General features: G+C 41.8%; 1 protein-coding gene across 8 annotated transcripts in view; it reads left to right on the top strand.

Moving 5' to 3' along the window:
* GATB (glutamyl-tRNA amidotransferase subunit B) overlaps positions 1-15,010 on the top strand; it is a 103,319-nt gene that overhangs the window by 17,913 nt on the left and 70,396 nt on the right. Inside the window, exon 1 of one of the 8 annotated variants that reach the window (XM_082389005.1) lies at positions 8,873-11,261. The exons of the other annotated variants lie outside the window; for them this stretch is intronic. Coding sequence (XP_082245131.1) covers positions 11,202-11,261 — 60 coding nt within the window. The 5' untranslated portion in view covers positions 8,873-11,201. Of the gene's footprint in view, positions 1-8,872; positions 11,262-15,010 lie in introns of those variants that run through there. 8 annotated transcript variants of the gene reach the window in all.

Raw genomic sequence — 15,010 nt, 5'->3', positions numbered from 1 at the left:
CATTCAAGTCATCATGGGCTTACACTTAGGGGCAGATTATGTTGTTCTTGAATAGAAATGTGATAAAGTAACAAGCACGGGTAAATTCTATGGTACAGAATAAAACATAAAAGTATTGCAAAATATCTCACCTTGTAACTGATATACATTATCTCTTGGGAATGGCATGGGCCTAGTCTGGTGGCTCCATGGGCCTAGTCTGGTGGCTCCTAGTCTGGTGGCTCCATATTCCAAAAACAAGAACATTGGGTCATTGGGGCAGTTTGTCAAGTCTGTCTTTTCCCCAGATTAAGGAAGGATTGTTACATGGCAAACGACCAATAGCCTCGGCCAGAAAGTGATGGATTTTCCAAAGGTCCCCTGGCACAGCATATTTTTTAAAAATAGGAAGATAAATACCAGACATGACAGCTCAAAGATCTGAAGGTGGTTCAGGACTAGCGGCAGAGGGAGGCGGGAACTGCTGCTTTTCATTGTAAATTATTGCTAAATACGTGCCTCTAATATTTTGTTAAACAATCAAAAGTTAGGTTTAAAGGAGTGACATATAGGGGAGAGGAAATTATTGATAGAATCAGGTTCCTGAGAAATCCGGAGCCGTCCCTGGAGCACAGGGAGAAAGACATCTCTCCCACTGGAACCTCAGGGAAGGGGTGCCCCTCCAACCACAGCCAAAGACAACTTTTGGGGTTGGGTTGTGGAAGGTTGAGGAGGCTCCCATCTGATTTTTCCTTCTCTAGCAAACACTGTTTCTTGCATCTCACTCTCCTCCTGGGTGCTCTTTCCTGCCTCTGTTAGTGTGTCTTGAGTTCTGGGTCTGTGGGTGATCCACTCTCTCAGCTTTTCTGGCCTCCAGTCCCTTCTGTTTCTCCCTGGCTCTTGAATGACAGTATAGAATCCCAAGCTGACAGTTCTGTCCCCTCAGCACTTGGAAGACATGATTCCGTTGTCCTCAGGCATCTGTTACTGCCGACGAGAAGTCTGCATCCTTCGTAGGAAATCTGTGTTTCCTCTCTGATAGCTTTGGCCAGGATATGTCCAGGTATGGATTTGTTTCTGTTTATCCTGCTCAGTACTCAGTGAGATATCTCCACTTAAAGACTCGCCCCTGGACTGTGGCGGCATCTCTGGAAGGAATTCATGGTGACTGTGTTAGGGCCCATTGGGCTTTACTGAACAGTTTCTCGGTTCATTTATTGGCCCCCAGCTGTCACACCGCTTGGATGGTGCCGCCCTTCAAGCCCCACACCCACGCCAGGAACAGGGCCAGGGGCTCTAGGTGGGTGGCCTCCTCCATATCAACTCCTCAGTTGGTGGCACAAGATTTTCTGGCTGGACCAGGATTTTGTGGCTCCCGGCTCACTGCCCCCAGTGGAATGCCAGCCTTCTGTGCCATAGGTTCTTGAAATCGCCAACAACTGGTGTCTCTTCAGTGTGGTTAACAATGCTGTTGGTAGTAAAGTCAACTAACATTTACTGAGTGCTTTCTTTATGTGTGTGTGGTCATTTTAACCTCATAAACTTTATGAGGCAGCTCCTGTCATTATCCCAATTAGAAAGTAAGTGGACAAGCTAGATTCAAACCCCGAGTCTGGCTTCCAAGTTCATACTCTTAACCCCTTTGCTGTTCTGTCTCCTGCAGTTATACCCCTGGGTGATGTGGGCCCCAGGAGATTTCCTTTCTTTTGAGCTTGGCTGTGTATATTTATAAATTTATATGTGTATGTAAATGTCTGTGTGTGAAGACATAATACTTGATCTCATCCCCATGTCCCCCCCACCTCAGCATGTCTGCACCACCAGCTCTGTATCACTTAGGCTGCTGTCTTTACCAGTGGTTACAACCTCCCTCCTCCATTCTGATTAGTGACCCTTCTTCTGAATGTTTCTTAGGACTACAGGCACTTTATCTTCTTATTTTACCTTTAGTTTTAGAATTATGTGGAATCCCATCATAAATCTTCAGACTGAAAAGGTTACTCAGCCTATTTTCCTGCCGGTAGGCAGGATTACAGCTAAACCAAGGACAACACTGTTTTTATTAGCAGGCATTCAGCTTCGCTCTTTACTTTGACCTAATAAGACCCCTTACTCTGATACAGAATCTCCCTTAATTTATTAAATCATTATTTGTCTGTAGAATTATAGACAGAATCTTAGGTTAGTTGCTTCGAGTCAGTTATTTCCTATTTATCCATGTCATTCCAACTCTCTACTTGTAATATTTTGTATGTGAGGTGCAAAATGGGAAGAAAAATAGGAAAGGAAATATATTTGTTTGATAAAACGTTTTGAGATATACAAGTCTACTTGTTCATAATTTACAAATGTTTCCAGTAATGGCGAGATTTCAGCAAGGCATCAGGTCTGTTTGAAATTTATGCCTGTGCAGACCGCCCCCCCACCCCACACACACACTCACACACACTCTCAAAGTGCTTGCTCCCTCCTGGTGTTGATCCCTGTGTAGGAGAAAGCAAAGCGAAGAGAACGTTGTTGCTTTGCTGATGCCGGCAGGTGGGAGGCTCGTCAGTCTGTGGCCATGAGATACCTGCTGCTGCTGATCAGGCTGTGCCACATTCCATTAATGAGAAACTAGTACCTCTAACATGTTAATAAACAATACTGGTCGATTTCATTTCAAAAAAAAATATTAAAGAGACTAGTAATTCTGCTCTTGTTTTACTTGTTTGAAAACGTTTATCTGTACATAACACAGAACTGCCTAGTAACTATGACTGCCTCTTGCTCCTAGAACTGGGGAAAGGGCGATAGAAGCTCTTTTCCCCACGCGTATGCAAGAATGTTCTGCGCTTTTCTCAGGATCAGCCTGTCTGAAAAAGCATTGGGAGTTTTCCATGTCAAAGATATTTTAGATTGGCCCTGGCAGCTATGGCATGAAAACTGGAACTGAGATATTGTTTACCCATTTTACAAAACTTTTCTTTTATTCACAAGAGTGTTACTAATGTTAGCAAGCAGAAGGGGAATGAAGAGGGAGGAATATCTGATGTGAATAAATTTAAAGTGATGCCTGCCCTGTGGGAACTAACAAACAATGCAGTTACCATGCTTTATGTTGGAGATTTCTTCTTGAATGTGTATGCAAATCGCTCTGAAAGGGATCCTGCCCCTTTAAGAAAAGGTAACGTGAATGCTTATGTAAAGTACTCTGAGATTAATTTATTTTTAAAATTTCTTAGAGCAGATTTATTTAAAGCTGAGTAAATCTGCAATATTCTAGCTCTCGGAACATAGCAGATATTGGTAATAAGTTTTGTTTTGAAGGACCTAATAGATTTAGAAATACTTAATAGTTCTAGAGAGCATTAGGCTGAAGCGCTCTTCTAACCCTTAATTCTAAATGTAATTATAAACATTTTTTTTTCTTAAATAAATCTAACTTTTTTTTTAAAAATAAATTTATTCATTTATTTATTTATTTTGGCTGTGTTGGGTCTTCATTTCTGTGCGAGGGCTTTCTCTAGTTGTGGCGAGCGGGGGCCACTCTTCATCGCGGTGCGCGGGCCTCTCACTATCGCGGCCTCTCTTGTTGCGGAGCACAGGCTCCAGACGCGCAGGCTCAGTAGTTGTGGCTCACGGACCCAGTTGCTCCGCGGCATGTGGGATCCCCCAGACCAGGGCTCGAACCCGCGTCCCCTGCATTGGCAGGCGGACTCCCAACCACTGCACCATCAGGGAAGCCCTTATAAACATTTTTTAACTCAAGACTTCTAAACAAAATAGAAATTCAAGAAAACAGCATTCAGGAAAAGTGTTTAAATGCATACATTTATAATCAGATCTGTATTTGCCTCTCTGCCCATTCACACTTAAATGATGGTTAGTTATTTGACTAAGAAGACAAAATGTGAGTTTTCTATTAAAATGTTTTTCCACTTCAGTGATTTGCTTTAATGTAACCTGTAGAATTTATAATTGCATTGTGTTCTCAGACGCTAATCTTGCTGTTGTCTGAGCCACTGTTATAGTTTTTCCTCATCCCTCTGTAGAGTGGGGTGTTCCCCGGGGGTGTGGTGTTCTGCCCCGTGACCCTTGCTTCTACAAAAGAGGTGTGTCTGCGAGCTCACGCACACAAACGTGGAGAGGCTCCCTTTCAGCTCTTAAACTCTCTGATAGTCCAGACTTGCCCTCTGACGTCATTAACTGGATTTCCCCCGTGGACTCTGCTGACGCATGACCATCATGGACCTTCATGTCCAGTAGGCAGCGTGACCTCCCCTCCTTTCGGGGAAGCATTTAACTCCTTCCTGCCTCGGATCTTTTTCCAGCTTTCGGTGGGTTCTTGAAAGCCTCCCTCTTCACGACCATTCTCCCTTCCCCCACCCTTCTGCCATTCTCACATGTGGTATTCCCCACAGTGAAATCTAATACTAGTGCTTCTACGTTGTATCAATATATATTTCACAGTTGACTGACCATCCTTTATGTATGTTGTTTATGGGGATTTCTGCATTTGATTGTAAGGTTCTAAAAAGCAGCTCATAGATCATACTCAGGCCACTTGACAGTACCTTGCACAAAACATGTATGTATAACACCCGTAATAAATATCTCTCTATATAATTGCAGATACTTATGAGCACATACATGAGTCCACATGAAAGAATTTTCCAGGTATCTAAAACCCTTTTGATACGTTTTAACTTCTTTATAGGAATCTTTCTAAAATGCATTTTCTACTTTTCTCCTTTTAAATAGGGTATGTTGAACATAAGCTAACCTTTTCTTGATTGCTCAAGGTTATCAGCAATATGTTGTAAATATAATGGTGCCTTCAAGGTCTACTGAGGTGTGTAAAATTATCTGATCCTACAGGAAATGGCTAAAGATAGCCATTCTTTTTAGGTTTCATATTACAGTCTTTGTTATTGCAGTCATCTACCCCTCAACTCCTTCGTGAAGTTACTGTCAGTATATTTGATTCTAGGAACCACTTCTTGCTCATTTTTCACTTCTCAATTATTACTTCTGGTCTGCTCCAGCCCAGAAAGCCAGATGATTGCATTTCTTAATGTAAGTAAGAACAGGCTCTGAGTAGAGACCTGTCTTACAAAATAAAGTACATGAATGGTATGAAGCTAGTTAGCTTCTCGACATTGTAAACAGTGTGAGAATAGAGTAGGAGGAGATCCTGGAAGTCATTCAATTTAGTCCTTTTAACTTAGATGAGAGAACTGCTGTTGTGACTTGCCCGGCCGTCACTCAGTTACTTCATGTCCTAGTCAGATTAGAACTCATGTTTCTGACCTCAGTTTAATGCTCAGCCTCCAATCTCTGTTCTACCATAATTGCTGGAAGTCTGATTTATGTAGGTGCTATTATTTTGTAGGTATGTGTATGTTACAAAACATGGATACCATCAACTGGTGTATTTGTGGTAATGTTAATAGATGTATGTCCACATACTGTACACACACACAGGCATTGACTGTTCAGCATTGACGCTGATCATATGTGCTATTTATTAGTGTCCAGTAGGTGAGAGATCTAAATCTGGGGGGAAGAGAAAAGAGGAAAAGAGTGCTGCTTCCAAAGAAGAATGGGTGAAAGGAGATCTGACCTAATAAGCTACCAGTTCAGTGCCCCGGACACTGGATTTCTCCAGACGCCCCACTAAGAGAGCAGCCCTGACTATGGGCAGCTCCCAGCTATACATTTTACCATGCAAATAGTAGCCATAATGAAATATTCTTTTAGAATCTTTTATCGATGTTTCATTCTGGGAAATTTTCTCTACATTTTCTGCCAGTTCACTAATTCTCTCTTTGTTTTATATGCTCTACTCTTTAACATACCCACTGAGTTGTTTTTTGTTTTTTGTTTTTTCACTGAGAGTATCTTTTATTTATAGAAATTCTGTTTTCTCTTTTAAATCTCTCCTGTCTTTTTGAAAATATCTTGTTCCTTTTTCATGTATTCAGTTCTTCATTTCTTTGGTAACTTTAAATCTAAATATTTTATAGCCTGTGTTCAGAAATTCTATTACCTGAAGTTCTTGGGCTATCTTTTTTTTTTTTTTTTTTTTAACATCTTGATTGGAGTATAATTGCTTTACAATGGTGTGTTAGTTTCTGCTTTATAACAAAGTGAATCAGTTATACATATACATATGTTCCCATATCTCTTCCCTCTTGCATCTCCCTCCCTCCCACCCTCCCTATCCCACCCCTCTAGGTGGTCACAAACCACCGAGCTGATCTCCCTGTGCTATGTGGCTGCTTCCCACTGGCTATCTATTTTACGTTTGGTAGTGTATATACGTCCATGCCACTCTCTCACTTTGTCACAGCTTACCTTTCCCCCTCCCCCTATCCTCAAGTCCATTCTCTAGTAGGTCTGTGTCTTTATTCCTGTCTTACCCCTAGGTTCTTCATGACCTTTTTTTTTTTTCTTAGATTCCATATATATGTGTTAGCATACGGTATTTGTTTTTCTCTTTCTGACTTACTTCACTCTGTATGACAGACTCTAGGTCCATCCACCTCACTACAAATAACTCAATTTCATTTCTTTTTATGGCTGAGTAATATTCCACTGTATATATGTGGCACATCTTCTTTATCCATTCATCTGTTGATGGACACTTAGGTTGCTTCCATGTCCTGGCTATTGTAAATAGAGCTGCAATGAACATTTTGGTATCTTGGGCTATCTTGTTCTGCTTTTTAATGTGTCTGCTGATTCTGGCAAATGGTAGATGATCTTCTTGTTGTATTTTGTATTATGAAGTCATGTTTGACAGGACTTTACTAGCGGGAATCTTCTGGCTGGGGTAAGAGGGAATCTCTCCAAAGAGCTTTTACTTTGGCTTTTGCCAGATACCCCAGGTCTAAACCAGGCCATTTTTCATGTTTATCTCTTAGCTTGGGGGTTCCCAGACCACAGAGTTAGTAAATTTGAACCCCAGGTTTGCCCGAGAGCAGGTTGTGGCAATCAATTCTTAGGGCAGACTTTTTTGTTTTGTTTTAACCTAAGTCTGGGCTGAGACTTTACTACAATTGAAACTTTACAGGAGGGAACAGAGGATGTGACCATGTAGCTGGGTCTGCAGCCCAGGCTGTGAAGGTGAGCGACTTAGACTCCAAATGGGACAGGAAAGGCATCTTTATGTTTCTCTCAGGCTTCCTTTCCTCTGCCACCGAGATATCCTTCCCTTCTGATTGCAGCTGAGGCTGAGATCTGTACACCTCCCAGCTCATCCTATCTGTCCTGTTATCACAGACACAGATCAAGTGATTGAGCTCTTTCCAAATTCCCTCTGGTTGTGCAAGGATGCGCACTCTCACCCATTGCCTTTAAAGGTTATCACTTTCCAAAAGCAGTTCAGCCTGAATGAATTGTTCCCTTCACCTTTGTGTGGAAATGGTGATGCCATCTTGTTCCTCTCAAGGAACAACAAAAAGTAAGACAGTAGAATTAAGAGGGACAGAGGATTTTGGCAGAGGGAACCCACGAGGAAGCCGAGGGGTTGTTTTCCCCTCCACCCCAGCCTCCGGGAACCTGAGGGACCTTGTCTGGCCTTCTCCCCAGGTGACTCTCTGACGCGGCCACATGCTCCTTTCTGGGAAAGGAACGTCTCCAGGCAGCACACGCATCTCCCCAGAGATTCATTCCTGAGCAAGAAACCTTCAGTATTGGGCTTAGAAAGGGCTTTTCTCCCATTTCCACATCCCATTAGGCAGGTTTATTTTCCCCTCAGAATATGCCCTTGGATGAGACATTGAGTACAATAACACCAAGCCCTTGTTAGAGGAGATAGCGCTCTACTTAGAACTCCTAAGTGTTTAAAATGAATTTGGTACACTACTGCACCCACAAGTCTGTAATGCTAAAAAACAAGGTGGGAATGTGTAGAAAATAAACTAAAAACACATTACCAAAGGTGCCCAGGAGTACGAAAGCTTAGAGGTCTTTTGTTGCTATAAATATACAGTAGTTTAAAAAATTACCTAACACTGTTCTGTGACACAGTTTTTGTCTCTGCCGTTCAAGCAGCTCATACTGGCTTTGTTCTGGTGATTTACGCTAGAAGCCTATAATAAAAATGCAGCCTGAAATCATGCAGCTGGGTACCATTCATTTTTCTTCCACGGACAGTTCCAGAGCTTAAAAAATTGCAGCAGACCTGTGAAAGCTCTGCACCCACAGGACATGCATCCTCGGCCATGGCAGCTGGCTCTCTCGGGTTTCTTCTGCTCTATGGAGTCATTGGTGATGCTGTCAGGGTTTCTGGATTGGTTTAATGAGTACTAGAAAAGAGTTTCCAGGAAGATATTGTGCGGTTTTAGGGCATCAATAAAAATAATACTCCCTTCCCCTCTTGAGTCAGAACCAATTGAGAAATCAGCATAGAATTAAGACAACCTACCAGCTTCATTACTGATAACAGCTTGATTGAAAAATGTAACATGATGTATCCAAATGGCTTCTAGTACTTTCTGCCTCAGTTGAACTCAGCTCCCCCAAAACCATAGGCCTTTCACTTGCAGAAAGCTTATCACATGGCCAGAGTAAACCAGAATATACCATCTCGGTGGGCATGCTGATCAGAAAGAGCTCAGACGGGCTGTGTTCTGGTGATTTCTACTAGAGCCTGTAATAAAAATGCTGAGCCATAAGGGGCTGACCACATGTGCTCGATTCCTTTTCCCAAAGTCACTCGTCAGAAAAGTCAGTCCTCTCTGAGGACAAAAGAATATGGAACAGAGAGCAGAATCCAGCCACATGGAAACATGGGGGCAGGAGAATGGAGGATGCCCAGTTCTGCCTTCATTAGCCCGAGCCAGTTTTACTGTGTCTGCCTTGCATCTGGGAGCAGGTGTGAGATACTCTTTTGGGGTGGGTTCTGTGGAATTCTTTCTCCACACCACAGGTATATACACCTGTCTTCTGAGGCCATTGGGATAGACCTTTCTTGACCATTTCTAGATGTATTTTCAGCTTCATATTTAGTTTGGGGGAAGAAGTTGGCTATTCTCTACACTGCAGCGTCTTGGGGAACTTTTCTCCTTAGCTCTTTTAAAAACCTTGGCCAAGTTAAGAAGTCATTTGCCATTGGCATCCCAAATATGACAAGCATAGGCTTGGTGATTCTGGCATAGTTAATGTAGTCAGGCTGGGCTCCTCTGAAGAGCGTTTTGTTACTCATGGCAGAGGGTTCTTGATAGCGAACGTTCATGTTTCCCAGCCTTCCACCACTGGTTGCATCCTTATAATAAGGCCTGGGTGCTGGGGCAGGGAGAATAAGTGGGAATCAGAAAACGTTAGTGTTCCCAGGAGCCTTAAAAGTACTCTCTTCCAAATTTTGATGCATGAATCTCTTTTCACAAGTATAAAAGCAGGAAGCATATAATCAATCAAGAGTCTTTGTCATGCTCTGCAGCTTTCTTAGGAGATGCAGACAGGCAGTAATATGTGATTGTCAATAGCGTCTTGAATTTTCAGTGATGCTTGCCAACTCATAGGCCACCTCAGTGAACCAGGTTGGGGCTCCAACCCCAGTTGGTAGGAGAAGAAATTGAGTGCCTTTTGGACTTATGCAAGGTCACAAGGAGGTCGGGAACCCAGTTAAAAATAGAAGTGAGACTTGCCTGGTTCCCATTCTTAGCATAAAGCACCAGACTGCATTCCCTTCTGCAGAATTTGCTAATTGTTCATTTCTGACAACACAACAGGGAATTTTTCCTTTATAGCCGGTTGTAAACATTTAAGATGCCTGTCATCACTCATAACCTTTGTTTGTTTATCACAGCTAGCCAGCTCTCTTATTTACCTATTTCTTGTTCTTTTCCATTTTTACTTCTATGCAGAGAAGTTAGTGTATATGAGAGCACGTCATAAGTCTCAAGTGGCACGCAAATGTTACTTGCTATTATTATGGTACTCATATTCTAAACTTTGCACCATTAAAATATTAATACAGATAGTACTTCTAGTTTATAGTGGCCAGTAGGTTTCAGCACTTAAAATGGCACAGCTCACAACAGCATGAATGACAATTAATATGAAGTTCTTCATCACAGATGTATTTCAGAGAAGCACAAATTGAGAAATTGCCTGTGTGTTTACATAGTGAGGCAACAGAATGGGAGCATTAACAGAAAATAAGATACCTATACAAATTTGGGAGAAGCTAAAAGTATTTTTCAACTAGAAACGATATAATTGGGGAAAATTATTTTCCTACCAGGTAAAAGAACACGTCTTCCCTTCACATTCTTGTTTATATATATGTTGTCTATACTTAGATATAGATGGTACAGAATTCCCCGTTAACAGATTTTTCACATGTAAAATGAAATACTTAATAGTCCTACGAGTGTTGCACTATATACTTCATTATCTACACAAGGAACTTAATGTGTTGACAGCATAGGAAAGTTTAGACAGATTATAGTAAGTAGAATATTTTCTTTTCTACAACTGATTTTCAGCAATGTTGAATGGGAGCTTCCAGTACACATGTATGGTTTACAAGTTAGCATCAGTTTAAATAACTCCGGCCTCCTCTAGGCTCTCCTCCTGAGTTAAGGCTTGTAACATCTCCCCATCCTCTTAGATAGGAGAATTATTTACTCCTTTCTTCCTCCCCCAGACTTTTTATTTTGAAAGAATTCAAACTTATAGAAAAGTTGAAAGAATAGTACATTGACCATCCATCCTGCACCTAGATTTTTTTTTCCCCCTTTGGATTAGCCATTTGAGAGTAAGTTGCAGACATCATGGCCCTTCACCCCCAAATATTTCAGCATCTGTCTCCTAGGGATGAAAACATGCTCTTATTGATGGCTGTATAATTATCACACTCAAAAAAGCTTAACCTGCTTACAATACTGTTATCCAAGACACAGTTCATGGTCATCTTAGTATTATCCTTTATTTACTTCTTCCCAACCCAGGATCCAGTCAGAGATCACACACCACATTTAGTTGTCATGACTCTTTAGTCTCATTTTTTCTTTTTCTTTGTCCTTTCCCTTTCTTTCTCTCTCTCCCCACTCTCTTCCTCCTGCTTTCCCTTTTTCTCCTTTCATGACATTGACATCTTTTTAGAGTCCAGGCCAGTTCTTTCATTACCTACTCTTGAAGCAAACATAACTAAGGAAATAGGGGGTTCGCCTTATGAAGGTTTGGCTTTTTTCTTTTTTTTTTTTTTTCCTTTTAGCCTCCATGATTTCATGGCTTGCCATGAAGCCTCTAACGAGATGCCGTATACCTACTGGATGCATAAAATACAGGTTGGTTTTTTCTTCCTGAAGACTTGTGTCCTGATAGACTCTTCCAAAGGCTCACTCCTCAGGGCATTCCTGGGACTGAGGAACAGAGCTAGTGCACTTTCAATAGTGGCAAGTGTCTCTAGGAATTGCTTTCGATATTTACAAGCCTTGTTCCCTATCCAACTTCCCTATCCATACCAGTAGTGAATACCTAGCTAGCATTTCTTAGAGTTCAGTTGGTTCAAGCCAGTTGCTTTGTTTCTCAGCAATAGTCAAAGCTTTCAACTAAGTACTAACTTTTTATTTAAAGATAAAAGTAGATCTCTTTCTGGGTCATTAGAGCTTTTCACTCATGAAATTAATGTTTCTTATCACTATCACTGATTACTCTTAATATGAAAAAGTTTGTCATTCCATTGAATCTCTCTAGGTCTTGGGAGTAAATTTTAGGGTAGGTTAGAAAAGACGTGGCAGTTTCAGTGTGGGGACAGTGATCTAAAATGAACGGATTTGTATGCTTTAGCCTTTTTAATAGTAATACACTCTTCTTAAAAGCTATAAACAAGAGAAAGACAAATATTCAGAGTTAAAGTTGGGGGAAATCTTTCTCCATTAAAGATCCTGGCCCGATCCCAAAGTTTTATTCAAAAAGGACAGTTATTGGGACTTCCCTGGTGGTGCAGTGGTTAAGAATCCGCCTGCCAATGCAGGAGACATGGGTTCGAGCCCTGGTCCGGGAAGATCCCACATGCTGCGGAGCAACTAAGCCTGTGCACCACAACTACTGAGCCTGCGCTCTAGAGCCCGCGAGCCACAACTACGGAGCCCAGGAGCCACAACTACTGAAGCCCGTGTGCCTAGAGCCCATGCTCCGCAACAAGAGAAGCCGCCGCAGTGAGAACCCCATGCACCGCAATGAAGAGTAGCCCCCGCTCACTGCAACTAGAGAAAGCCCGTGCGCAGCAACGAAGACCCAACACAGCCAAAAATAAATTAATTATTTTTTTTAAAAAAGGGACAGTTATTTTTTTCCCCTGAACAAACTCTTTATTTTTTTTATTCAAGTGTAGTTGATTTACAATGTTGTGTTAATTTCTGCCATACAGCAAAGTGATTCAGTTATATATACATTCTTTTTTAATATTCTTTTCCATTATGGTTTATCATAGGATATTGAGTATAGATCTGTGTGCTGTACAGTAGGACCTTGTTTATTATATCCATTCTGTGTATAATAGTTTGCATCTGCTAACCCTAAACTCCCACTCCATCCCTCCCCCACCCCCTTCCCCCTTGGCAACCACAAGTTTGTTCTCTATGTCCGTGGGCCTGTTTTGTAGATAGGTTCATTTGTGTCATATTTTAGATTCCACGTATAAGTGATATCATATGGCATTTGTCTTTGTCTTTCTCTTTCTGACTTAGTTCACTTAGTATGATAATCTTCAGGTCCATCCATGTTGCTGCAGGACAGTGATATTTTAAAACGTGATTCCCATGTCTCCTTTATGCCTTCCTACATCTCTTCTCCACAGACTCTCTTTGAATTTCAGAAGTAGCTGCTATCTTAGAAGACAGGAAGTCACAGATGTGTGGTGGGCAACAATGAGACGGCAGTAAAAATGGACTCAGTTATCTGGTATCTAAATGTTCAGCTTGTCAGAAGGTAGTTTCTCTCACTTAAGAATGGGCGCTTTTTCCAGCCACAGGCAAGCATACAGTTTATCCAAGAAAATTTTGCTTCACGATAAAACAGAGAAAATGAAGTCATATAAGCTTCCTGAGACGTTAGGAAATATGGTCTCTATTCCTCTGCAGATAACAAACTAATTATCACAAAAGGTGTTGGTTATCATTTAAGCGGGAAATATGATGTTGACATAATACATAATTTCAGCATCTGTTGTGCCTTACTTTGGATTGTAAATCCAGACTAATGGGTCTGTGGAACTGTTTAGACCCTTTCTTATTAGATTCCCTTGCCTCTTAGAAAAGCTTGCATATGAAAGATTCAGTTGATTTGGGCGTTTTGCATTTAATAACACTTCCATTCTGAAGCTAGTATGTACTAAATGTCTACCATATGTCGAGTAATTTTATTGAATTCACCAAACAATCCTGCAAAATAGTTTTTTTCCCCTCGCAGATAAGAAAACTGAGGCTGAGAGAGGTTAGGTGATTTGTGCAGGGTCACACAGCTGATGAGTAGAGAGAAGACTGAGGCTCAGGTCTTTCCGACTCAGTCTTGAACCAGTTTGTCTTCTCGAGATCAGGATAACTGCCATGCTAGTAACTGCCCGGAGTGCTCTGGGAACAAGGAGCGGAGACCAGCCAACCTGCACTCCCAGTCTTGCTTTTCGTTGGCTGCCAACCCTTCTCAAACCTTCCTCTCTGACCTGGCTCACTGGCCAAGTCTGAGGCTCCACAAGTGAACACTGGAGTAATTGGCTTGGCCTCCGACCCCAAAGTGAAGTCCAAACAAACCAGGCTGTGTCACGTGAGAGCTCTTTTTCCCTGGGCTAGAGGGAGGCGTGGATCTTTCCCTTCTTTCTCCTACAAGCCCAGAGGTGAATGTCAGTCCTAGTATCCCAATGGTCCATGGAAAAGCAAGAGGGATTGCTCCAGTGTCAAAGGCCAAGCTGGTCCAGGCTGCCCTCTCCAGCCCTTCCTTGTGGGGGGAGTGTGGGTACCAGCCCTAGGCCACCTGACCTTGCCAGGGAGGTGGGGGCAGGAGGAGAATGGAATCCCAAGTGAGGAGAGCAGGCCTTCCAGCACTTTGGACCAAGGAACTATCCTTGCCTTTGATCCTGACCCGTCCTGGGGAGCGGAATTGGTGCAAGAGGGCTGAGAACAGAGAGGATCCTGGAGCTGAGGGACCCCTGAAACTGCCAGACCACACCCCTCCTCTCTGAACAAGAATTGTTTCCTGTGATGGATATTTGATGTTTTTTTTCCCTTTTGTGAAAGAGGGATTTAAACAAAAGAGAAATTGTAGCATTCACGTTCTCCTTTTCCCGAGGCAATGCCCGTGTTTAGGTGTAAAGAACATATATATTTATGTGGGCATATCTAGATAAATATTTAATATCTACAGAAACCTGGTAACTTTTGATGGTAGAAGTCCACTTTTTAAAAAAATTGTCTTAACTGAGCAGTTTTAGCAAGCTTAGTCGTCAGTGCTCTAAGTGTTTGTATTTATATCGGGTGATGATAAAAGAGCTCAAGGGTGAGAAGGAATGTGGTGGTGGGGGAGTCGATGGGATGGGGAACAACTTTCTTTACCATAATGAAAATTTATCTGTGTGGGAACTTTGGCTTTGAATATGAATCAGAGGGAGTTCGTGCTTTGAGACAAATTTATGGTTAGCGGTAAAATAAAATCACGTTTTAGTGCCTTATTTTTACTTAATAAATCTTAATTACTTTCTCTCCATAAATTAAAGCATTTACCATGCTATATCTTAATCATCAGGTTTGTCATGTATAGCGTTAATTTCATAGAGTAATTGTCACTTGGGCTTTTTGTAAAACATCACCTTAGAGTCTTTGTTTGAATGCTCCAGAGGAGTTGCTAACCGGATTTTCAGTGAGTTACACTAGTCTTGTCATGTTGCCTCAATTTTTTAAGGAGGTACTGGTACCCATTGGACTAACTTTGGGTATCATGTCACTGTGGGCTCACCAGTTGAGGGTAAAGGAGGAAGGGGAGAGAAATGGTGTGAACTACAGACTATTTTGAAGACTATGCAGTTTTACTCCTTTGAAGTATA

The sequence above is a fragment of the Balaenoptera borealis genome, assembly GCF_965194805.1.
Source record: "Balaenoptera borealis genome assembly, chromosome: 4".
NCBI lineage: Eukaryota > Metazoa > Chordata > Mammalia > Artiodactyla > Balaenopteridae > Balaenoptera > Balaenoptera borealis.
This window is presented reverse-complemented; position numbering and strand designations above follow the sequence as displayed.